At 38.8% G+C, this 25910-nt stretch overlaps 1 protein-coding gene across 2 annotated transcripts in view; it reads right to left on the bottom strand.

The window, feature by feature from the left end:
- The window catches only part of PTPN2 (protein tyrosine phosphatase non-receptor type 2), a 131542-nt gene that overhangs the window by 57432 nt on the left and 48200 nt on the right, over window positions 1-25910 (bottom strand). For both annotated transcript variants that reach the window (XM_037127303.2, XM_037127301.2), the window contains exon 3: window positions 40-140. In XM_037127303.2, coding sequence (XP_036983198.2) covers window positions 40-140 — 101 coding nt within the window. The remainder of the gene's footprint in view (window positions 1-39; window positions 141-25910) is intronic.

Here is a 25910-nt window from a genome sequence, read left to right on the forward strand (position 1 = left end):
CTGCATTGCCAGATATCTGCTTCACATAATACCACTTGCCTGTGTTAAGATGTAACTCCTTTGCGCCTCTTCTATTTCAACTAAGCTGGCATTAATATAATCATTTTCAGCATTTTGCAGTTTAACACGACTGTGATCATCTGAAAAAGAGAATGATAAGCCGTAACTGTCACTTCAACCTTGCCATTAATGTTCTAGGTATTTATAAAATGAAAGGAAAGAACCCTAAAGATTCCACAAAAACAGTACTAGAACTGATAAATGAATTCAGTAAAGTACCAAGATACAAAATATGTATTAAAAATTGATTACATTTATATACCAATAATGAATTAAGCAAATAACCCCATTTACAAATATATCAAATACCTATGAATAAATTTAACCAAGAAGGTAAAAGACCTATAGTTAAAAAACTATAGAGGAAGGTGGCGGAGTAGGACAGAGAAGAGTCCGCTTTCCCCCATACAAGGGAGAAAAACCTGGCTGATCTGTGGAGGAACACAGCAAATAGCCAACAGTGCCCCAGCATATAGGAATAGGAGTCCAGAAATTATAGTGGATACTGAAAGACCAGATGGTGAGGAGACGGCTGCAGGTCAATAAGGTCTGAGGGACGAGCACGGGGGCGGCAGGCCGAGGCTGCTGCCTCCGCCACTCCGGACACCAGGGACCAGGCGCTGAGTCTGCCATGGACTCTTTGGGAGCAGAGGGCCAGCAGCAGGGTCCTTGGGAGAGAGCCAGGTCATCAGCTCCCTCCCTACCCAGCCGGGCGCAGGACCTGTTTGTTTGAAGCGTCAGAGAGGGGAATGGGCAGGAAGAGGCAAACACCAGGGCCTAAATCACCCATGGAGCCTGTGGTTGCTGGCTTGGGAGAATTGAGAGTAGCAGTGTTGGGCTCTGACCCCAACTGTAGCTGATCTGGCTGGAGAACTGGGCTGAGCTGTGCAGCAGGATTGAGTGGGACAAATTTCTTGAAAAGTAAACTGCTTGGGGGATCCTCCTGGGACAGCTGCTTGGCCTACTACCCACCCAGCCTGGCAGCGATCCCAAGGTTGGGCAGAAGGCCTTGCATTCCCCCATAGCACTGGAAAGGTTCCCGCCTAAGCCTGCGGGACCAGGGAAGCCTGGCCAGGCACACAGGGCTCACTCCAGCCCATGGCGGTGACTCCCAGGGAAAGAGTGCTCTGAAGAGGACCTGGATTCCTGGGTGGGGCACTGGGGAGAGGCGCTGGTCTGGATCTTGGGAGACTGGCTGAGTACACCAAGAAGGGAGAAAGGTCACACCAATCACTCCTCAGCCTGCTGCAGCTAGTGAGAACAGAAAAACTGGTTTGGTCAGCTAGAAACCAACAAGAGGGTTTGTTTTTTTTAAAGTTATCTTTTATTTTTTTAATATTATTATTGTTTTATCTTTCAATACCTTTTCCTTCCCTTTCCTTCTTTTTTTCTCTCCAAACTTATCACTTTTTCCTTCCTTCTACTGCCTTCCCCCACCCCCTACAAGTGAGACAAAAAACTTGGAACTGCGAAAAGACCAGAGTTGGATCCAATTAGGGGGCATCCCAAGAGTAGAGACAAAGAGACAAATTTCATTTTGCTATAGCAGAGAAACTGCAAGTTACTGCATATTCGTATTGTTTTTTTTCATTATTGTTAAATCTTTTACTTTAATAGTATCTTTGTATTCCTCCTCTTTCTGTTTAGTCTTCTTTACCTTGGCTGGTTATATTGCATCATTTGAAAGGTTTCCCCTGTCCTCTCATTCATAGCGTATTGCTAATTTCCTCTTCCTCACTTCACCTGTGCTCCATTAGCACACTACTGAAGGTCCGATACTCCCTATTCTTGGTATCTCACAGATTCTGTCATATGACTGTTGCTCTAATATTATTGTAAATACTAGATGTTCCATACTCTTGTAAATACTACACAACACCATTCTCAGATCTTAGCCCACTCCATTGTTTCCTGAACTATATTACTGTAGTGGTTAACTCTATTCTCTCTCACACTACACCTATTTACTATCCTTTATTCTCACCTTACCTCAGAATTTGACCTCCTATAATCTCACTGCTTTCTAGATCCAAATCACAAGCCTTCCCTCCCCAATAAGAGCCTTATCTTCTTTCCTTCCTTTCTAAAAGTAGCTAGTTGGGTTGAAGATTATGGTTATCACTATACATAGTCAAAGGATCTCCTATCTCTTCTCTACTGGCTGCTACTGTAAATATCATGGAATACTCTCCTGCTGTCTCATAAACCACTTTGCCCTCCCCTCCAACTGACCACACACACACACACACACAAAAGAGTAGGTGGAAGTGGTGAACAACAGGATACCCACTGGAAGAGGAAACCAAACAACAAAGGAGCCACCAACAGATAACAATAGAAGAAGGTAAAGGAGAAAGTGGAAACCACACAAACCTCAATCCAAGACCTATCTAGAATTACAACTAAACAGTGGAGAAACTACCCAGTGCAAACAACTGAACAACAGCAGAAGAGAATCCTCAAAACCTTGTACACACAAAAGAGCTAGCTTCAACACAGTCTGCTCTCAGCACCACAACAAATTAAAATGGGTGGTAGACAGAGGGACCATCAGTTCACCAGCTGGTGGGAAGGACCCACAAAAGAAAGACCCCAAAACAACCAAACCCCAAAGACAAAGTCACAGTAAATGTAAATGACAGCCCAAGACCAGTGAGCTGGGGAGATCAAGGAGACTACACCACTGAATCTCACAGGTATTATACCACAGAAGTTCACACCATAAACACAGGAAGCCAGAACAAATCAAGTTAAGAAGCTGAAGCTAACAAGAAGAAGAGTCTCACAAACAATGAGAAGAAAAAGAAACAATCCCCAAATAAAAAGAAAGGAGGAAGCCTCAGAAAAAATGCTAGATAAAATAGAGGCAAGTCAACTATCAGATACTGACTTCAAAGCCCTGGTTCTCAGGAAATTCAAAGAGCTCACAATAAGCTACCAGAAACTACACGGGAATTACAATGAACTCACTGCAAACTATATCAACATGAAAAAAGAAATAGAAATTATTGGCAAGGGCCAAGAAAAAATGAAGAATACAATTTCTGAACTGAATAACACAGTGGAAGGAATCAAAAGCAAGATCAATGAAGCAGAAGATCGGATCAGCGAGTTGGAGGAAAAAGTAGAAAAAAAACTCCCAGAAAGAGCAAGAAAAGGCAAAGAGGTTTAGAAAGAATATAGAGGGATTAAGAGAAATGCAAGACAATATGAAACGTAATAATATCTGAATAATAGGGATACCAGAAGGAGAAGAAGAAGAGCAAGGGATAAAAAATCTATTTGAAAAAGTAATGATGGTAAACTTCCCTAATTTGATTAGAGAAAAAGTCACACAAATCTAGAAAACACAGAGAGTCCCAATCAAGAGGAACCCATACAGGCCCACTTCAAGACACATCATCATTAAAATGGCAAAATTCCAAGACAAAGAGAGAATCTTAAAGGCAGCAAAGGAGAAAAAGGAAGTAACATACAAGGGAGCCCCAATAAGGTAGCTGTTGACTTCTCAATAGAAATGCTCCAAGCAAGAAGAGAATGGCAAGAAATATTCCAAGTATTGAGAACTAGAGGCCTGCAACCAAGGTTACTTTACTCAGAAAGGCTCCCAATCAAGATAGAAGGCCAAATAAAGAGCTTCCAAGACAAAAGAAGTCTAAAAGAATACGCCTCCACCAAACCAGTTCTGCAAGATATACGAAAAGGACTGCTTTAAGGAAAGGAAGGAAAAGAGAGAGACAAGGAGAAACACAGGTATAAAAATGGCAGTGAATAAGTACCTATCAATAATAACCTTAAACATAAATGGATTAAATGCTCCAGTAAAAAGACATACAACAGCTGAATGGATAAGAAAGCATGACCCACACATATGCTGCCTACAAGAGATGAACCTCAAGACAAAAGACCTACAAAGACTAAATGTGAGGGCTGGAAACAAAGTAAACGGCCAGGGAAAAAAGGCGAGGTAGCAATATTCATATCAGACAAAATAGACTTCAAAATAGGGGCCATAAAAAGAGACCCAGAAGCCCTGGCTGGTGTAGCTCAGTGGATTGAGCACGGGCATGTGAACCAAAAGACTGGTTCCAATCCCAGTCAGGGCACATGCCTGGGTGGCAAGCCAGTTCCCAGCAGGGGCCAGTTCCCAGGATGGGACGTATGAGTAGAAACCATACATAGATATTTCTGTCCCTGTCTCTTTCCCTTCCCTTCTAAAGATAAAAAAAATCTAAAATGTAAAAAAAAAGAGAGACCCAGAAGGCCACTTCATAATACTCAAGGGAAGAATCCACCAAGAAGACATTAACATCTTAAATATATATGCACCCAGCATAGGAGCACCCAAATATATAAAGATGATCTTAGAGGACTTCAAGAAATATATTGACAGCAACACAATTAGAGTAGGGAATTTGAACATCCCGCCGTCAAAAATGGACAGATCTTCCAAACAAAATATCAACAAAGATATTGCGGCATTAAACAACACCCTAGATGAAATGGACTTAACTGATACATATAGAGCCCTTCATTCCAAAAAAGCTAAGTACACATTCTTTTCAAATGCACATGGAACATTCTCAAAGATAGACCACATGATAGGACACAAAACGAGCCTCAACAAATTTAAGAAAACTGAAATCATACCAAGCATCTTCTCCAACCACAGGTGAAACTGGAAACCAACCCCAAGGGAAGAGACCCAAAACACTCAAAATCATGGAGATTGAATAGCATGCTATTAAACAATGAATGGGTCAAGAATGAGATCAATGAAGAAATCAGAAAGTTTCTGAAAACAAATGAAAATGAACTCACAACAACCCAAAAGTTATGGGACACAGCGAAGACAGTCCTGAGAAAGAAGTTCACTGCAATACAGGTCTACCTAAAAAAGATAGAAACATTTCAAACAAACAACCTAACCCCACGCCTCCAAGAAATCAAGGAACAACAACAAAGACAGCCCGAAGCAAGCACAAGGAAGGAAATAACCAAGATCAGAGCAAAACTAAATGACATAGACACTAAAAGCACAATTCTAAGGATCAATGAATACAGGAGCTGGTATTTTGAAAAGATAACCAAAACAGACAATCCTTTAAGCAGGCTCATCAAGAAAAGACAAGACAGGACCCAAATAAACACAATCAGAAATGAAAGAGGAGAGATGACAATGGACATCACAGAAGGATTGTAAGAAATTACTATGAAGAACTAGTATGCCAAGAAATTTGAAAACCTAGGGGAAATGGACGAATTTCTAGAAAAATATAATCTTCCGAAACTCCATGAAGAAAAAGCAGAAAGCTTGAACAGACCAATAGTAGCAGATGACATTGAAGCAGTAATCAGAAAACTCCCAACAAACAAAAGCCCTGGAACAGATGGTTTCACAGGAGAACTCTACAAAGCATTTAAGGAAGAGCTAACCCCTATTCTTCACAGACTATTCCAAAAAATCCAAAATGATGGAAATCTCCCAAATTCTTTTTATGAAGCCAGCATCATCCTAATTCCAAAACCAGATAGAGATACAACAAAGAAAGAAAATTTCAGGCCGGTATCACTGGTGAACATAGACTCTAAAATCCTCAACAAAATATTGGCAAACCGCATCCAACAATACATTAAAGAAATCACACACCATGGTCAAGTGGGATTCATCCCAGGGATGCAAGGATGGTTCAATATTCGCAAATCAGTAAATGTAGTAATACATCACATAAACAAAAGCAAAGACAAAAATCACATGATCATATCAATAGAGGTGGGAAAAGCTTTTGATAAGGTATAACACCATTTATGATTAAAAAACACTCAGCAAAGTGGGAAGAGAGGGAGCATTCTTCATTATAATAAAGGCCATATATGAGAGACCTATAGCCAACATCATACTCAATGGGCAAAAACTAAAATCTCTCCCACTAAGATCAGGAACAAGACAAGGTTGTCCACTTTCACCACTTCTATTCAATATAGTATTGGAAGTTTTAGCCACAGCGATCAGGCAAGAAAAGATAATAAAAGGCATCCAAATCGGAAAGGAAGAATCGAAACCGTCACTGTTTGCAGATGACATGATAGTGTTCATGGAAAATCCTATAGACTCTACCCAAAGACTGCTCAACCTAATAAATGAATTTGGCAAAACAGTGGGATACAAAGTCAATATCCAGAAATCAAAAGCATTTTTGTATACCAACAATGAAACAGCAGAAGCAGGAATCAAGAAAAAAATCCCATTCGATATAGCAAGAAAAAAAGTAAAATACCTAGGAATAAACCTAACCAAGGAGGAAAAAGACCTGTATGCAGAAAACTATACAACACTGAAGAAAGAAATCAAGGAAGACACCAACAAATGGAAACATATACCATATTCATGGATTGAAAGAATTAACATCATTTAAATGTCCATATTACCCAAAGCAATATACAGATTCAATGCAATACCTATTAAAGTACCAATGACATATTTCACAGACATAGAACAAACACTTCAAAAATTTAGATGGAACCATAAATGACCCCGAATAGCAGATGCAATTTTGAGAAAGTAGGACAAAGTAGGAAGGATCACAATACCTGATACCAAACTGTATAACAAGGCCACTGTAATCAAAACAGCCTGACACTGGCATAAAAAAAGGCATATACACCAATAGAACAGAACAAAGAACCCAGAAATAAACCCAAGTCTCTATGATCAATCAATATTTGACAAAGGGGGTAGCAACATAAAATGGACTAAAAATAGCTTCTTCAACAATTGGTGTTAGGAGAATTGGACAGCTATGTGCAAAAAAATGAAACTTGAACATCAACTTACACCATACACAAAAAGAAATCCAAGGTGGATAAAAGACTTAAATATAAGCCATGACACCATTAAAGTCCTAGAGGAGAACATTGGCAGAAAAATCTCAGATATTTCATGCAGCAACATTTTTACTGATATGTCCCCTAGAGTAAGGGATATTAAGGAAAGAATAAACAAATGGGCTCTCATCAAAATTAAAAGATTTTGCATGGCTAAAGAAAACAGTATTAAAACAAAAAAAGAACCAACTGTATGGGAAAACATATTTGCCAATGATACCTCAGAAAAAGGTTTAATCTCCAAAATATACAAAGAACTTACACGACTTCACTCTAAGAAGACAAGCAACCCAATTAAAAAGTGGGCAAAGGACTTGAACAGACACTTCTCCAAGGAGGACATACAGAACATCCAGAGACACATGAAAAGATGCTCAATGTCGGTAGCTATCAGAGAGATGCAAATGAAAACCACAATGAGATACTACCTTACACCAGTCAGAATGGCCATCATAAACAAAGCAACAAACAACCAGTGTTGGAGAGGTTGTGGAGAAAAGGGCACCCTAATCCATTGTTGGTGGGATTGCAGACTGGTACAACCACTATGGAAAACAGTATGGAGTTTTCTCATAAAACTAAAAATGGATCCATCTTTTGACCCAGCGATTCCACTGCTAAAATTATATCCTGGGAACCCTGAAACACCAGTCCAAAGGAACCTGTGCACCCCAATGTTTATAGCAGCACAGTTTACAATAGCCAAGAGAGGGAAGCAACCTAGGTGCCCAGAAGTAAATGAATGGATCAAAAAACTATGGTACATATATACAATGGAATTCTATGCAGCGGAAAGAAAGAAGGAGCTCCTACCCTTTTCAACATCATGGTTGGAACTGGAAAGCATCATGCTGATAACTTATTTCATGTAGTCAAAATAAGCCAGGTAAGTGGTGAAAGACCATATGATCTCACCTTTAACAGGAATCTAAAACAACAAAACAAACAAGCAAGCAAAATATAACCAAGACAGTGAAATAGAGAACAGGTGGACAGTGACCAGAGGGGTGAGGGGAGGGAATTTCAGGGAAAAAAGGGGGAGGATTTACAGGAACCAGTATAAAAGATACATGGACAACAACAACTAAGGGGGGTAGAAATGGGAGGGAGGTGGGGAGCACTGGGGCGGGTGGGCTAGGATGTGAGTAAAAGACAGAAAACTGTAGTTGAACAATAATTAAGTAAGTTAAAAACAAACAAACAAACAAAAAACCCTGTAAGACACCGAAGATACAAATAAAAGAAATCATATACCATGCTCATGGATAAGAAGAATTAACATCATTAAAATGTTCACATTACGGAAATCAATGTATAGATTCAATGCAATTCCTATCAAGATACCAATGGTGTATATCACAGAACTAGCACAAATAGTGCACAAATTTATATGGAACCACAAAACACCATGAATAGCCACAGAATTCTTGGGGAAAAGAAAGTTGGAGGTCTCATGCTACTTAGTATCAAAGTATATACTATAAGGCAACAGTAATCAAAATAGCACCATATTAGCATAAAAACAGATATATATTACGGATGAATGGAATAAAACAGAGCACAGAAATAAACCCACTCCTATATGGTCAATTAATCTTTGACAAAGGAGGCAAGAAAGTAGAAAGGAGTAAAGATGGTATAAATGGTTCTGGTAAAACTGGAAAGATAGATGCAAAAAAGAAAAATGAAACTAGCCCACCTTGTTTTACCATATAAGAATAAAGTCACAATGAAGTAAAGACTTAAATGTTAAGACTTGAAACCACTAAACTTCTAGAAAAAAAATATAGGCAGTAAAATCTCGGACACTTCTCTTAGGCATATTTTTTTCTGCTGTATCTCCCCAGGCAAGGGAAACAAAAGGAAAAAAACAAATTGGAAAACATCAAACAAAACAGTTTTGCACAACAAAGGAAACCATCAATAAAACAAGAAGACAACCTATTCAGTGGGAGAAGATGTTCACCAATGATACATCTCATAAGGGGTAACATCCAAAATTTGTAAAGAACTCATAATCCTAAGCACCAAAACACTAACAATCCAATTTAAAAAATGGGCAGAGAGCCTGAATGGATACTACTCCCAAGAAAATATACAGATGGTCATCAGACAAATAAAGATGCTCAGCATTACTAACTGTCAGAGAGATATTAATTTAAACAATGAGATATCAACCTCATATCTGTCAGAATAGCTATCATCAATAAATTAATAAGCAACAAATATTGGTAAGGATGTAGACAAAAGGAAACCCTTAAGCAGTGTTGGTGGGAATGTAGAATGGTGCAGTCACTTTGAAAATCAGTACAAAAATTCCTCAAAAAATTAAAAACAGAACCACCTTATGAGTAAGTAATTCAAATTCAGGGTATATATTTGAAGAAATCTAAAACACTAATATGAAAGAATATATACACTCCTAAAGTCACTGCAGCGTCATTTACAACAGCGAGGTATGGAAGCAACCCAAGTGCCCACCAATACATGAGTGGATAAAGAAGAGGTAGTACATACAATAAGGTCTGTCCAGAAGGTATCCAGCCATGTAATACGAAAAGTAGAGATGTTCATTGAAGAAGATACAAGACACAAGAAACATTGTACCTAGGACAATGATGCTTCAGTACCCTTTACAGTAGGCACCATGGGACCTCACACAGTTCTCCCAGTTGCCACTAGCTGTCCCATCGTATTTTCCTGAATCTCACTGGTGGTCTGAAATCTCTTCCCTTTCAAAGGTGATTTTAGTTTTGGGAAAAGCCAGAAGTCGCAGGGTGCCACATCTGAGCTTTAGGGGGCTGACTTACCTAAGTGATTTGTTTTTTTTGCAAAAAACTGCAGGAGACTTGATACATGAGCAGATGCATTGTCGTGATGAAGCTGCCAATCACCAGTTGCCCATAGCTGCAGCCTTCTGAATCATCCAAATAGTTTCCACAGAGAAATGTTCAAGCTCAACACAAATTTGTTGCAGATTCATTGCTCTACTTGCAGTCATTGTGAATGTGACAGCCACATAATACACATGCTAGCTCAATGGCATCTGCCGCCCCCATTGAGTAGCACAGTGAAGTCATCACTGTTCATACATGCACATTCCAGTCCAGTCTCCTTGGCTGCCAGGTTACACTGATGTCGCACAAACCATTTTTATTATATTAACAATGGCTGGACTTTTTCTAGACAGACCTTGTATACATAATGGAATATTACTTGGCTATAATAAAAAGAATGAAATCTTACCATTTCCAACAGCATGATGGACCTAGAATGACAGTTTTCAATTGGTGTGCTGTAAGAATTTCTAAAACATGCAATACTTGATTATCTAATCAGGGCACTGACCTCTTTTCCCTTAGACTGTCAAATATAAAAATGACAACAGCCAACACAACTGCCATCCAGTGTGAATGAATCAAGATTATATCTATTTTATTTTGTTGAAGTGGCAAAAATATGTCTTTTTTGGTGTGCCACAGAGTTTTTGTATTAGTTTATGTGTGCCATGAGATAAGAAATATTGAAAATCACTGATCTAGAGGGTATTATGCTAAGTGAAATACATCACAGAAAGGCAAAAATACCAGATGATTTCACTTATATGTGGTATCTAAAGAATAAAATAAACAAATAAACAAAATAGAAACAGACTCACAGGTAAAGAGAACAGACTGATAGTTGCCAGAGCAGAGGGAGGTTAGGGGGGTAGGTGAAAAGGGTGAAGGGATTAAGAAGAACAAATTGGTGGGGGTGGGGGGAAGGGTGGGTGCATGTGGAAGAGGGTATAGGAGGGATAAATGGTAATGGAAAAAATACAATAAAAAATTAACTATTCAAAAAAATACAAATTGGTAGTTACAAAATAGTCATGGGGATGTAAAGTACAGCATAGGGAATATAGTCGATAACATAGTAATAACTATGTATAGTGCCAGGTGGTACTGGAAATATCAGGGGGAACATTTTGTAAAATATGTGATTGTCTAACTACTGTGTTGTACACCTGAAACAGCACAAAATAATATTGAATGTGAACTGTAATTAAAAAATAAAATTAAAAAATAATAAAATGATAGAGAAACAAAATGGACAAATTACCCACATTTTTTGGACCATAAGATACACCTAGATTTTAAGGAAGAAAAATAGAAAAAAATTTTTGAAGCAAAAAAATGTGGTAAAATATTCAATAACATAAGTAACATAATATTCCACCAACATAAATGTAAACAGAACTCAACAGCAGCATTAACAACCATTATTCCTTCCAAATGGGGGTGGGGTGTGTCTTATAGTCTGAAAAATATGGCAGTACCACAGGGAAGTGGAGCCAAAACTCAAGTTATTCCTTTTTTTAAAATTTTTTAAACTTAAAATTATTTATTTTCAGAGAGGGGAAGGGAGGGAGAAAGCAAAGGAGACAAAATTCAATGTGTGGTTGCCTCTCATGCACCCCCTACTGGGGACCTGTCCTACAAACCAGGTGTGTGCCCTAGACTGGGAATCGAACCTGAGACCAGTTGGTTCGTAGGCTAGCACTCAATCCATTGAACCACACCAGACACGGTAAATTACCTCCCTTTTTAAAAAAGGAAGTACAGCACATTGATGTCTCTCTCCCTCTCTTTCTTTCTCCCCCACCCCCAAAAGAAAATTAATAAAGTCTTTAAAATATATAAATAATAAAGGAAGTACAAAAATGTAATTCTGTTTGTTACTGTGGTGTTGGAAGGGAAGAACTTTTGTTTGCAGATTAACTATTATAACTAGAAAAACTGTCCAGCCGTGGCTGGTGCAGCTCAGTGGATTGAGCTCGGGCCTGGGAACCAGAGGATAGCAGTTCGATTCCCAGTCAGGGCACATGCTTGAGTTGCAGGCTAGTTCCCAGCAGGTGACGCACGAGAGGCAACCATACACTGATATTTCTCTCCCTCTCTCCTTCCCTTCCCCTCTAAAGATAAATAAATAAAAAATCTTAAAAAAAAGAAAAAATTGTGCAAAATGTAAAATACAATAAAAAGAATAAAGCACCTGCCTTCCTAAAAGTAAAAGAAATATTTAGATTCTTGGTGCCTATGACCTAATAGGGCTACCTACAAAACAAGGGGGGTGGGGAGCGGAACTGGCCTCAAATAGATGAGACTAAATTTCCACAGTAACTACATCTTATTTTCTTCATTCCTCAATAGTCCTGTATTCAACTACTGTAGTCCCCACTTATCTGTTGGGAATATACTGCAAGACCCCAGTGGATGCCTGAAACTATAGCTAGTACTGAACCCTCTGTATGTTATGTTTTTTCTTATACGTATATATGATAAACTTTAAATGATAAATTAGGCACAGTGAGAGATGAATAATAATAACTAATAATAAATAGAACAATTATAACTATATACTGTAATAAAAGTTATATAAATGTGGTGTCTCTCTGATAACCCAGAGGGCTACCAAATGACTAAAGGACAGATAGCATCTACAGTGTGAAGATGCTGGAAAAATGGATGAGTCTGTCCCAGGTAGAATGAAATGGATGGAATTTCATCAAGCTACTGAAGAGGGCATACAATTTAAAACTTATGAACAGCTTCTTTCTATAACTGTCCATTTAATATTTTCAGAACCAGGCTGACCATAAGTAACTAAAATCACAAAAAAGGGGGTCTACTGTATATTTAAGTAATTTTTAGCACTCAACTATATTCAGATTAAATGCTAAAAATATCCAAATACAGTTGCAATATTCCAATTCTTTCAAAGACAGCTAAAGATGCTTTATTACTTAGGTTGCATTATAATAATTTAGGTATACTTTTAGTTTTCAAAAGTAAAAAATCTCACAGATTTAGAATTTAAGCTAATTTACATGTTGAGTACAAAACATTACACCTTGTATCATTTAAATGGGGAAGAGAAGCATGACATAGAAATAAGAACAAAATTAACATTAATTTAGAATCCTAAATATACAAATGTCAGAAGCCTATAACTGACATAAACTGAATACATATTTGATCTTTCACTCTGGAGGATATATTCTATTATAAAGTGTTTCCAATGAAATCTATACTAAACATTCATTCTCTTCCTATTTTTAAACAAAACAAAACAAAAAAACTACTTATAGTATGTCCACATGAAAGAAAACATTAAATAGCTTTAGTTTCAAACATCAATTTATTTGAAATGTTTTTGCTGGACTGAACCCAAGACCTCTGTAAATATTACATGTCATTTGCCAACAAGAAAAACTAAAATCTTGTTATACTAAATCACTTACACAAGTGTTCTCGGAAAGATGATGTCAGCAAGCACTTTTTTTAGACAGTCACTTTTTTTTAAACAGTTTAGTCACCCGTTAACTGTTATATTATGATAGCTAGCAAAAAGGTTGGCTACCTAATTAATAAAAAATAAAGACTGTGTTATCTCCTAGATACCACACATCAGGAGAATAATGCATGCTTTTAGAATATTACATGATTTCTAAAATTGAAGATCCACTAAAATATAACAGCAAGGGAAAGCATTTCCACATGTTATAATCACAAAAAGAACACAAGCCCCAGAGGTTAATCGTATATATTGCACAACAACAAAAACAATTTGGCCAACGGAAGCAAGAATACATAAAAACTGGGAAGGTTCTTTTTGAGGGTGCTGGGAATTTGGTTATCCTGCATGTCACTGTCCCAGGACCTTCCACAGCTTGGAGGGGAAAAGACCCAGAGAAAGAACTTCAGTGGCCTGTTTTTTTTTAAGTACATGACACCCTGCCCTCAAGACTGTTATTTTTCCTCTAGCTTTAGCATCTATACCAGGTGTCACTTCAATTCATTAAAAACACCAGAGTCACATACCATTAAAACACAGATCTATTCCTTAGATCCTCAGGTGTCTGTCTGACCAATGGGGAGCAGGGGCTACCTGAAAGGCACCAAGGGTCCTGCAGAGCCTCGCTCGCTCTAGGCAGTGGCCCTGCTTCCCTCTAACATTTACTGATATAGAGTCAGCAGAAGCAAAGAGAAAAAAATTTTTTAAGAAAATATTCTGTTAGAGAAGACAAAGAAGTCAATCCTTTGGAAAACTGAATGGCTATTTATAACTTTCCACTGATGTTGGCTAAACCTGCATTTTTTTCTTCAAGACTGATTAAAAACAAAGCTTTGAAATATACCTACATCATTAGATATTTATTTTAATTCTTATGTTCTATTAAGGAGATTAATAAAAACTTAAAAGTATATATAACTTTTTATCCATAAGACAATTTATGTAGAAAAAAGCTTAAGAGAAATTCTGGTATTAAACATATGACTTTAAAACTATCTACAAAGACATTAAGTACACATATTTGAGAAACTTTTCTTATGAGAAATTATGACTTTATGATTTATATTCTCTAGCAAAGATAACAAAAAGGAACAGTGCCTCTTCTCCAAATAAGAGTCGCATAATGCATGGTTTAAAATATCTGTGAGTAGACACTGTTGTCCCCTTTCAACCTGTGAGTCAAATGTCTGCTTTCTCTGACCCATTACTATCAGTCAGCCCCAAATCTATGAAGTGTTCATTCCAAACCAAACTTGTGCCTCCTGAATTAGAAAAAAACAAAGAAAAAAACACAACAACACCCCCTATGCCTCCCCCCCCAAAGTTATATGCTTTCTTCTCTCCCATTCTTTACTCTGCCCAGGAACCTCTGAAATGAAATGATCGAAATGACAGAGTCGTATGATCTCTGGGCTATACATAAGTCCCAAGGCCCACAGTATTTTATCATTATTTAAGTATATGGTTATCTTCCTTTTTCCTATCTTTTAAAGGATCCAACAAAGGAAGAAAAGTGAAGATAGTTCAAATTATATTGCATGATATGCCACAAAAGCATCAAACCACACTTCACAGGAAATCTTATTTCTCAACATCTAATAACACCAAGAGCAGAACTATCCAGAACATACCCTTAATTCTTGTCACTGAGTGCATGAAGAAATGCAGACTCAAATAGAACTGTGCCTTACAAGTTGTATAAAAACTAAACAAATTTCTGACGAAGATTCCCTTACCTCCCACCCTTAAACACATGTTTTCTGAGAAATGGTTTCATCTGTCAAGAAATGACTAGCTCTAGCTGTGGCCTGAGCTGACAATACAGATTTGCTTCCTCTTTCAATACTGTCGTAAGCTTAAAAAAAAAAAAACCGAACCCATCACCAGTTTCATCTAGTTATCATTGTTATAAAGATATCTCCTTTTCCAAAGTCTACCATGTCAAATAGGATGGAGGACTCATATTCATCATAAACACTCTAAACAGGTTACACCAAGGCAGAGATCAAGACTAATTAAAATAAACTGGGCAAGGAGAAGATCTAGGTTTGTGCAACTTATGAGATTACATACTGCCCACTAGACATTGTCTCTCTTGGATACATTCATGTTGGTTCATCCTTTCCACATACCCTGAGTTGTTCCTTGCATTGCCTTTCACATTGTTCTTCACCTCAGGTATGATTGCCATCTTCATCTCTGTCACACAAACCTCACTTCCTTGAAGATTTAGTCTGTGACCTATTTTTTAAATATAGCTTCTTTGATGGAGCCCCAACTGTGATGTCTGTTTTTTTTTTAAACCACCAATAAACAACACTTTATTTGAAAATCTCCAAACTTGCCAGAAGCAGCACTTTCCAAGCCCTAAGCCTACCCCTTCTTAATCAAGCTCCAAGGGACAATGAGTTCTCCCTACCTCACCCTGTCCTCCACCAAACTTGCACACTCATACCTCACCCATACTTTGAGGCATGCGAGAGAACTCCAGGGCCCCCTTCCACTAAGAGGCTTTATAGTCCTGGGGCAAAGAGTGAGGGGTGCCAGTGCTCTGCCATCCCAGGAGATGATGGGAGCCAGAGCTGCTTGCAGAGATTGAGGGAAGATAAAAAGGGAGGAGGCACCAAATAGGGCTCCCTGAAAAACCTCAACTTACCACTTATAAAAAGTGGCTCCCGCATAGAAAAACCTGTTCCCCAAATAGTGCATAAACCCAAAGGGAAGGAAAAAAAAGCAGCAAGACTGGACTGGTAGGAATGGCAGAACTTGGATTTACAAAGGCTAGGAAGACTGTGAGCAGTGGTCCTTTTCCTTATCCAGTTCCCCAGAGTCAGTTCAGATGCTGGCCTCAAGGGGCAGTTTGTAAACAAGAAAAGCCAGGGACCTTTGGTTCTGAAAGTCTCTGTTACAATGCCAAAGTACAGCCTCCAGAGTCCTACATGGGCCTGAATGCAGGGGGCAGAGGCATGTGTTGGGAACCAACACTAAGTACAATAATAAGGCTATAAAGACCAACCAACTAGGAATAGGAGTCCTATCACTTTATTTGTGAAACTAAAGCTGGGGAGCAGTGACTGACAGGAGATACTCCTCATACCATCCTTATTCTATATGTCTGCAGCCTCAGATGGTGGTCCCTTCCAGGCTGAAGAAGGGATGGCTCCATGGCAGGGAGGAAAGGGAGGGATCCCAAAGCAATTTGGTCAGATGAATTCATGATGGTCTATTCTTTACATTTAATACCTTAGGAATTCATATAGAATTTTCAGTAAACAATTGTACTTAGGAACCAGGCAACAGGGACATAAACATTATTTGTTTAAAACATTTTAAAAGAAAAAAATTATATTAAGTTATAACTCCCAGTGCCTTATTGCATTGTGTTGTGGGAAGAAAGCTGACCAACTGATGCCTGACTGAATGGGCCTAGTGAGATGAGCAGACTTTGCAACATAGGTGAAGGAAAAGATAAATGTCAGCAGAAGGAGCACACATAAAGAGGAATACAAGGAAATGGCAGATCATGAAGTACTGGCAAATTCAGAAAGGCTGAAAATCTAGGTAGATGAGAAAGGTTCCAAACCATGTTGAGGCCAAACTCTGAAGGGCCTGTGTGTCATGCCAGAGGAACATGCAACCTTAATGACAGACACATTTTTTTAAAGAAAATAACTACTAGCAATATAGAGGATAGACTAAAATACGGAGGAAGACTGATGCACTAAGTTTAATCAAGAGGTGATAGGTACTGAACCAGGCAGTAGTAGTGATAATGAAAAACATTACTAATGAAGCATTTCCCAGGTACAAGCAACCATGGGCTTCCTAACCAAGTATAAATATATGTTGTTTTGGAATCATCCAGAAAATTAAAACTTTTCCAAATAATAACTTGGCTGTCTTTAATAACTTCAACCCCTTTAAATCCATCATGATGTCAAGTCCCTAAAATTCATAGGACAATGTCAATTCTGCTGCCATACATCTCCAAATTGAAAAGGGTCTTTTTAAGCTATTCTCAAGAGTCTCTGCAACAGAAAGAACAGCTTGGCAGTATCCTTACAAAATAGGTAAAATTCATTAATGTAGCGTGGAACATGGATACCTTCTCTCTTTCATATACAGTGTATGAAATAAAACATAGTGAGCTTCATTCTCATGGTGAGAATGGTGAGCTTAATATATCAGTAAGCACCTCTCCATTCTATCTGAATCTCGGAAACTCTGCTTCTAGGATAGACAGAGCCTAAAAAACTAAGGTAGAGAGAGTGGGGGCAAAGAATGTTACTTTCCTTGCATCCAAACCTCCATAGACACCATGCAAAGAACATTCACCAGATATTTATTAAATAACTACCTTCTTTCCCCGTTCTAGTCAGTTGGAACCCATCCATATGCTTGTGGAGATCACCATCTCGAAAAGGGAGATAGTCATCACTTCCGCTCAAGATGGAGGCGTAAACAACTCTCACCCCCTCGTACAACCACATCAAAAGTACAAATTATAGTATAGTCATCACTCAGAACTGTCAGAAATCAACTTGAATGGAAGTCCAACAACTACAGAATTAAAGAAACAGCATCCACCCAGACTGGTAAGAGGGATGGAGACACAGTATGTGGAACGGGCTAGTCCCAAACCATGTAAGTGGATAAAAATATGAGAGGTATATCTTAGGAGTGAAGGATTCCAGCCCCACACCAGCTTCTCACCCCCAGCCCAAGGTTCCAGTACCAAGAAGAATTCATGACGCATGGCTGCAAAACCCAGAAGAGAATGAGTTGGTGGAAGAAACCTCTGGAGTTGCAAGCAGTTGCTCTTAAAGGACTCACATGGGAACTTACTCAAGACTCACTTCCTGTGCGCTCTAGCATTGGGGTAGCAGTTTGAAAGGTACCAGTGGCATATGAGGAGGAACTGAAGTATCTGCCATCAAGGCAAGAGATGGTGGGTAGCTTTCTCCCAAGCAGAAAGGCAGGCTGAGGTCACGGTCCCTTTTCTGAACCCTCCTCTGACAGAGCCACAGAACTGGCAGGTAGGTGCCACATCTGAGACTCCAACAACCTGGCTAATGTTGTTGGCTCCATCATGGAGATCCACTGAAGTTCTGTCCCACCCAACTTACAGCTATTAACGATGGCTTTTCCATAAGAATGGCTGGTCTTTGCTGGTGCTTCACAACTTCCTAAATCCTTTGAAATAAACAACAGCCAACCTCAGTGTGGCCCCAGGCCTGTACTAGCAACAGCCAGCCTGGATTCACAGCTTGGCTTCACCTGGGAATCCCTAAGCCTAGCACCAGTAGCAGTCATTTCAGATTGCTTTATAGCTCAGGTAGATTGGCCCCAGGCAAAACACAGGTAGGGGCTGAACTTGACCAGCACCCTCAAGGAAACTCCAGGACATGCACACACAGTGAACAGCTACAGACCATACTGGAGCACCACCATCCTATCCCTGCACTGGTGATCCTCCACAGAGGGAGGGGGTTTGGTGGTCAGTGGTAACAGCCCATCCTTGCAGCTGACTGGCTTGGGATAATCCCTCCTATTGACCTGCCAACAGCAATCAAGGCTAAACTACAAAAGGAGGGTGTATACAGCCCACATGGAGGGCACATCTTGAGTACCTGATTGGGTAATGGGGAGGCTGTGCTACTGGCCCTTATAGGACACCTACTACATTAGGCCATGCTAGCAGCTCTACCTATTACATATAAACACACGTGGAGGCTGCCAAAATGATGAGACAAAGAAACATGGCCCAAATGAAAGAACAGATCAAAACTCTAGAAAAAGAACTAAACAATTAGATAAGGAAACAACTAGATAAGATAAAATGGAGATAAGCAATCCAGCAGATGCAAAGTTCAAAACACTGCTCAAGGAATGTTCTAAAACATTCCTTATAAGGATGCTCAAGGACCTCAGTAAGGACCTTGACAGCATAAAAAAGATCCAGTTAGAAACAAAGGCTGGCTAACTGAAATAAAGAACAATTTACAGAGAATCAACAGGCAAGTGGATGAAGCCAAGAATCAAACCAATGATATGGAACACAGAAAGCAAAAAACAACCAATCAGAACAACAAGAAGAAAAGAGAAACCAAAAAAATTGTGGAAAGTGTAAGCTGCCTCTGGGACAGATTCAAGTGTTCCAACATTTGCATCATAGGGGTGTCAGAAGGAGAAGAGAAAGAGCAAGAAATTGGGAATCTATTTGAAAAGAAAGAAAGAAAACTTCCCTAAGTTGGTGAAGGAAAGAGACATGCAAGTCCAGAAAGTACAGAGAGTTCCAAACAAGATGGATGCAAAGAGGACCACTCCATGACACATCATAATTAAAATGTGAAAGTTAAAGAGAGAACCTTAAAAGAAAGAAAAAAGCAGTTAGTTACCTACAGAAGAGTTACCATAAGACTGTCAGCTGATTTCTCAAACTTTGCACGCTAAAAGGGATTGACAGGAAATTTCGAAAGTCATAAAAATCAGGGACCTACAGCCAAGACTGCTCTACCCTGGAAAGCCATCATTTAGAATGGAAGGGCAGATAAAGAGCTTCCAGACAAGAGGAAACTAAAGGAGTTCATCACCACCAAACCATTACATATGAAAAGTTAAAGGGACTTATTTAAGAAAAAGAGAATCAAAACTATGAATGATAAAATGGCAATACATACACATCTACCAACAACTGAATGTAGAAAAACAAACTAAGCAAATAAGAACAGGGACAGAATCATAGATACAGAGAGCATTTGGTGTTAGAGGGGTTTGGGGGAATGGGTGAAGAGGTGAGGGGTTTATGAAGTACAAATTAATAGTTACAGAATAGCCATGGGGATGTAAATTATAGTATGAGAAATGGAGTAGTCAATGAACTTACATGCATGACAAATGGACATGAACAAAGGTGTGGGGACTGTGTAAGGGAGCCGAAGGTGCTAAGTGGATGGGGGCAGAGGGAAAAATTGGGACAACTGTGATGGCATTATCAAGAAGATGTAATTAAAAATAATAAATAACAAAAGAGATAGTAATAAGCAAAACAACTAAGTAAATTATGTTATATAGTACTAAATGCTATGAGAAAAAAAGAGCAGAGTCAAGTTGTACTGGGGAGGTCAGCAGGTTGCAATTCTAAATAGGGTGGTTGGGGTGGGCCTCAATGAGACTGTGACATTTAAGCATAGACTTGGAGGAGGTTAATCATATGGTTATTTTGTTTAAGAGTGTTCCAAGCACAGAGAAAGTGAATGCTCTGAGGTGGGTATAGGTCTAATGTGTATGAAGGACACAAAGAGTGTCATCTGAGTGAACAAAGATAAGAGAAACAGCCTAAAATTTAGGTTCAGAGAGTTGAGAAATCCTATACTCATTCATTAGTCTCATTTCATTAGTATCACCTTCTAATTTGCCTAACAGAAAAATATGGTTTCTACTTCAAATTTCTCATAGTATCTAGTACAGTGTCATAACAATTTAGATTACCAAGTGTTTGAGCATTGTTTATATAATGATTTTCAGGAAATTTTCACAATCACACTATGCTGTGGTAGAATTTTGTCCTAATGACAAATGACTATTAAATCATTCTGAAACATAAATAGGAGATAAAATGGTGAACTGACTTAAAAGAGTTAACTAATTCAGCAAAAAAAGAAAAGAGATAAAAAAGATTCATGACTTTTAGGCAGATATCTGGAATTATCTGGTACAAATGAAAGAAAATGGATTCAGGGGGCTAAAGGTGCCAAAACAAATATGTTTTGATATCTGCTCCAGCCCTATCAGCATGTGACTATGGCAGCTGTGATGCATATAGAAAAGTACAACCTACTACTTGAGAAATATTTTAGTATCCAAGCTACTCAGATACTACAGCTTGAGAGAAGCACCAAAGTCATTATACTTACGGGGCGGGGGGGGGGTCTCAGTTTTCTTGTCTATAAAATAAAATGGCTAGACTGGACCAATCCTTCTCTATTATTTTTACTTACTGACTCTCATAAATACCGTGAAAGTATCAAGTGCAAACTCTTTGAAAAGTCCTATTTTATCTTAAAAATTTACCTTATCTTAAAATTCTAATTCATTATCTATCTGTGTTTTAATATACAGACAACCAACCTCCACCTCCTCAATTCTGTGTATAACTGATGGTCCTGGAAGAAGCTCCATGTATTATTTATTCCCTATCACCCTCCCAGTACACTCTGTTCCTCATCCCTCTAGTCCCCAGCATAAGTACTCTACAGCAGAATTTCTCAAACAATGAGCTGTGTCTACACTAGGGGCCTCTGTTAAAATGCTACTTACAATTATGGCAAGATTTTGATTCACCTAGCCCATGGGCAGGAGCAGCACTCAGACCTCCACCCATTTGCAACCTTCTTTCTTAAAGTTAAACACTTTGTGGCCAGAGACTCTGTAATGGTCACCACACATTCCCACTACCTAGCACCATGCCCCACCCAGTACCCAATTCAAGAAGGCCATCAAATTAAAAAACTCAGAAAGACTGTGGTATAACTCACAAACCTTATTTCAATTTTCTGGTTTATAGATACTCATTTATGCGTGTGCTTGTGCAGCTATATGCAATTTTATCACATATGCAAATCCATGTTAACCACCACAATCAAGACACAGATTTGTTTTATCACAAAAAAGATCCTCTGTGCAACCCCTTTATAGTCATGTTCTCCAACTCTACAATTTTATCATTTCAAGAATGCAACTGGCCATAGCACTGAAACATTGTATAAACCAAAAGGTCATGGGTTTGATTTTTGTTTGGGGCATATGCCTAGGTTGTGAGTTCCACCGTGGTAGGGGCAGGTAAGAGAGGCAACCAATCAATCTTTTTCTCTCTCTAACTCTTTCCCCCACCTTCCCACCCTCCCTTTATCTCTCCCTAAAAGCAGTGGAAAAAAATCCTCCAGTGAGGATATTAAAGAAAAAAAAAAGAATGTTATATAAATGGAACTATACAGTATGCAATCTTTTGACATTAAATTTTTTTACTCAGCATGAGTCCTCTAAGATCAATCCAAGTTCTTGAATGTATCAATAATTTATTTCTTTACTGCTAAATAGTATTCTGTGGTAGGAATATACCACAGTTTGTTAACACCTTACCCAACAGAGAACATTTAACCTGTCTCCAATTTGGGGTTATTACAAATGAATCTGTACATATTTCTGTGTAGACATTAGATCAAATTTTCTGTGATAAATGTCCAGGAGTACAATGCCTGGATAGTATATGGTAAATCTATACTTAGTATATAAGAAACTGCCAAACTGCCCTGGCTGGTGTGGCTCAGTTAACTGAGCATTGTTCTGTAGACTGAAGGGTCATGGGTTTGATTCCCAGTCAGGGCACTTGCCTGAGATACAACTTGGGTCACTAGTAAGGCATGTGCAAAGAGGCAACTGATCAATGTTCCTCTCTTACATCAATATTTTTCTCCCTCTAGCCTTCCCTTCCCCTCTCTGTAAAAATAAATAAAATCTTTAAAATTAATAAGCATGGCGGCCAAGCTGAAGGTGTCATTGGAAACACTGTGCCTCCTCGAACAACCAAAATTAAGGACAACAAAGATTTAGAAACAAAAACACAACCAGAACAGAGAGAAAACTGAACTGTACGAAAGTCCGACAACCATTCAACCACACCGGTAAGAGGGGTTGAGTCAGCGGCCAGCAGAGAGGGATTGAGGCAGGAAAAGGTGATGGCTGCCAGACCCAGGAGTGCAGGCTGCGTGGGGCTAGCAGACCCCAGGCGCGGGGAGGAAATGAGCAGTGTGCCAGGCAACGGTGATCACACATTCGTGCACAGATAAACTAGGCAAAAACAGGCAGTGACATAGACCGAGCAACCCAGGGCCCCAGTGACGGGAAATAAAGCCTAAAAGCGCTAATTGAAAAGGTGCTGCATGAGACTCCCAGCCTCACGGGAGAGTTCACTGGAGAGACACACAAGGTCCTAGAACGTACATAAGCCCACCCACCCGGGGAACCAGCACCAGAAAAGCCCAATTTGCTTGTGGGAAGCAGCAGAGGGGACTGAAATCCGAGAGAGGGTGCCATTGTTCCTTCTCTGACCCCGCCCCCACATAAGCGTCACAACCCAGCTTTGTGGGTTGCCCGACCCTGCTAAACACCTAAGGCTCCACCCCTCATACTCAATAGGCCTGACCTAACCAAAAATGGCTCAAACAGAAGAACAAATCAAAGCCCCAGAGCCAATACTTTTAAACAACCAAGAGATAGCCAACCTATGACAGGCACAGTTCAAAACACTGGTGATCAGGATGCTCATAGAACTGGTTGATGTTGGTTACAAATTAGATGAAAAAAATGAAGGCTACACTAAGTGAAATGAAGGAAAATGTACAGGGAACCAACAGTGATGAAAAGAAAACTGGGACTCAAATCAATGGAGTGGACCAGAAGGAAGAAACAACCAAAAAAAACCCAGAATGAAGAAACAAGAATTCAAAAAAATGAGGAGAGACTTAGGAACCTCCAGGACATCTTTAAACATTCCAACATCCGAATTATAGGGGTACCAGAAGGGGAAGAGGAACAGCCATGAGTGGAAACCTTATTTGAACAAATAATAAAGGAGAACTTCCCAAATCTTGCAAAGGAAACAGACTTCCAGGAAATCCAGGAAGCTCAGAGAGTCCCAACGAAGGTGGACCCAAGGAGGAACACACTAAGGCGCATCATCATTACATTAGCTAAGACTAAAATGAAGGAGAGAATCCTAGAAGCAGCAAGAGATAAGGGGACAGTCACCTACAAAGGAGTTCCCACCAGAATGTCAGCGGATTTCTCAAAAGAGACCTTCCAGGCAAGAAGGGGCTGAAAAGAAGTATTCCAAGTTATGAACTCCAAAGACCTACATCGAAGATTGCTCTATCCAGCAAAGCTTTCATTTAAAATGGAAGGGCAGATAAAGTGCTTCTCAGATAAGATCAAATTCAAGGAGTTCATCATCACCAAGCCCTTATTATATGAAATGTTAAAGGGACTTATCTAAGAAATAGAAGATAAAAAATGTGAACAGTAAAATGATAACAAACTCACAACTATCAACAAATGAATCTAAAAATCAAAACCGAAAACAAACTAAGGAAACAACTAGAACAGGAACAGAATGACAGAAATGGAGATCACATACAGGGTTATCAGCAGGGAGCAGGAGGGGTGAGAATGGAGGAAAAGGTACAGAGAATAAAAAGCATAAATGGTAGGTACAAAATAGACAGGGAGAAGTCAAAAATAATATAGGAAATGGAGAAGCCAAAGAACTTATATGCATCACCTACGAACAGGAACTAAGGGGGGGGAATGTTGGAGGGAGGTGGGGGCGCAGGGCAAAGGGGATAAAGGGGAGAAAAAATGGGACAACTGTAATAGCATAATAAAATATACTTTTAAAAAAGGAATACATCATCTGTAAAGGAATACAATATGGCCTTGAATAAAGTGAGTCTATTTAGCTTATACAGGAGGCCTTGGCACAGTAATACCAAATCCTCATCAACTAGAGAAAGGAACCACAACACAAACAAGCTGAAACCAAAATGCAATAGATTCAATATTTTTTAAAATGTCCCTCCTAAAAAACAGCCCTAAAGGAGAATACTTAAGTTGAGCCCACTAAAATCAAACATGGGGAAACATTTTGGAGTGATAAGACAACTAATTTAATATCTGAAGAAGTGATATCAATCACAACAAAAAATAAAATAACCTAATGATGAACACATAATCTAAAACCCTAGTATTATAATTGTTCACAATTATAACTGTTCACACCAACACCCAGAAAATTGTGGGTGTTGGTGTGTGTATATATATCAGAATCTAAACGATGACCCATGGGAGACTCTTACGTGAAAAGAATGGCATTATCAAAAGGCACTAGCAGAGCCATTGAAAAGACTTTATGGTACAAAAATGGTTAAGTAGAAAAACAGCTATAATTAGTATGTGCAAGATTCTAATTTTGAATTTAAGAGAATATATGTATACATTTTGACAGAAAATAAATATCAAAAGAATATAAACCCAAAAGATTTTTGCTTTTAGATTGTGGGGTTTATACAGTTCTGTGTTTTAAAAGTTTCCTACAGTAAATACACACTAGTTTTGTAATTTGGGGTAGAAGAAACAAACTATACCAATTAATATTTAAGTAATATTCATAAAGTCTATGGAATAATATGAAAACAAAGTATGTACAGATGAATATACATACACACATATAAGATTACAATTATCTTAAAGAAAGAAAAATTATGCAGAAGAAAAAAGATTGATAGAAAATATCTTAAAATAACCCTGGCTGGTGTGGCTCAGTGGATTGGGGGACAGCCTGCAAACCAAAGGGTCGCTGGTTCAATTCCCAATCAGTGCACATGCCTGCATTGTGGGACAGGACCCCAGTAGGGGATGTGCAAGAGGCAATCACACAGTGATGTTTCTCTCTTTCTCTTTTTCCCTTTCCCTCTGTCTAAAAATAAATAAATAAAACCTTAAAAAAAAAAAACCCTGATGAATTAAAAAAGAAAGAAAAAATATGTATCAAATAATGGTGGCTGTGTGGATGA

This window comes from Artibeus jamaicensis, unplaced genomic scaffold (assembly GCF_021234435.1).
Source record: "Artibeus jamaicensis isolate MK-2021 breed Jamaican fruit bat unplaced genomic scaffold, CSHL_Jam_final contig_511, whole genome shotgun sequence".
Taxonomy (NCBI): Eukaryota; Metazoa; Chordata; class Mammalia; order Chiroptera; family Phyllostomidae; genus Artibeus; species Artibeus jamaicensis.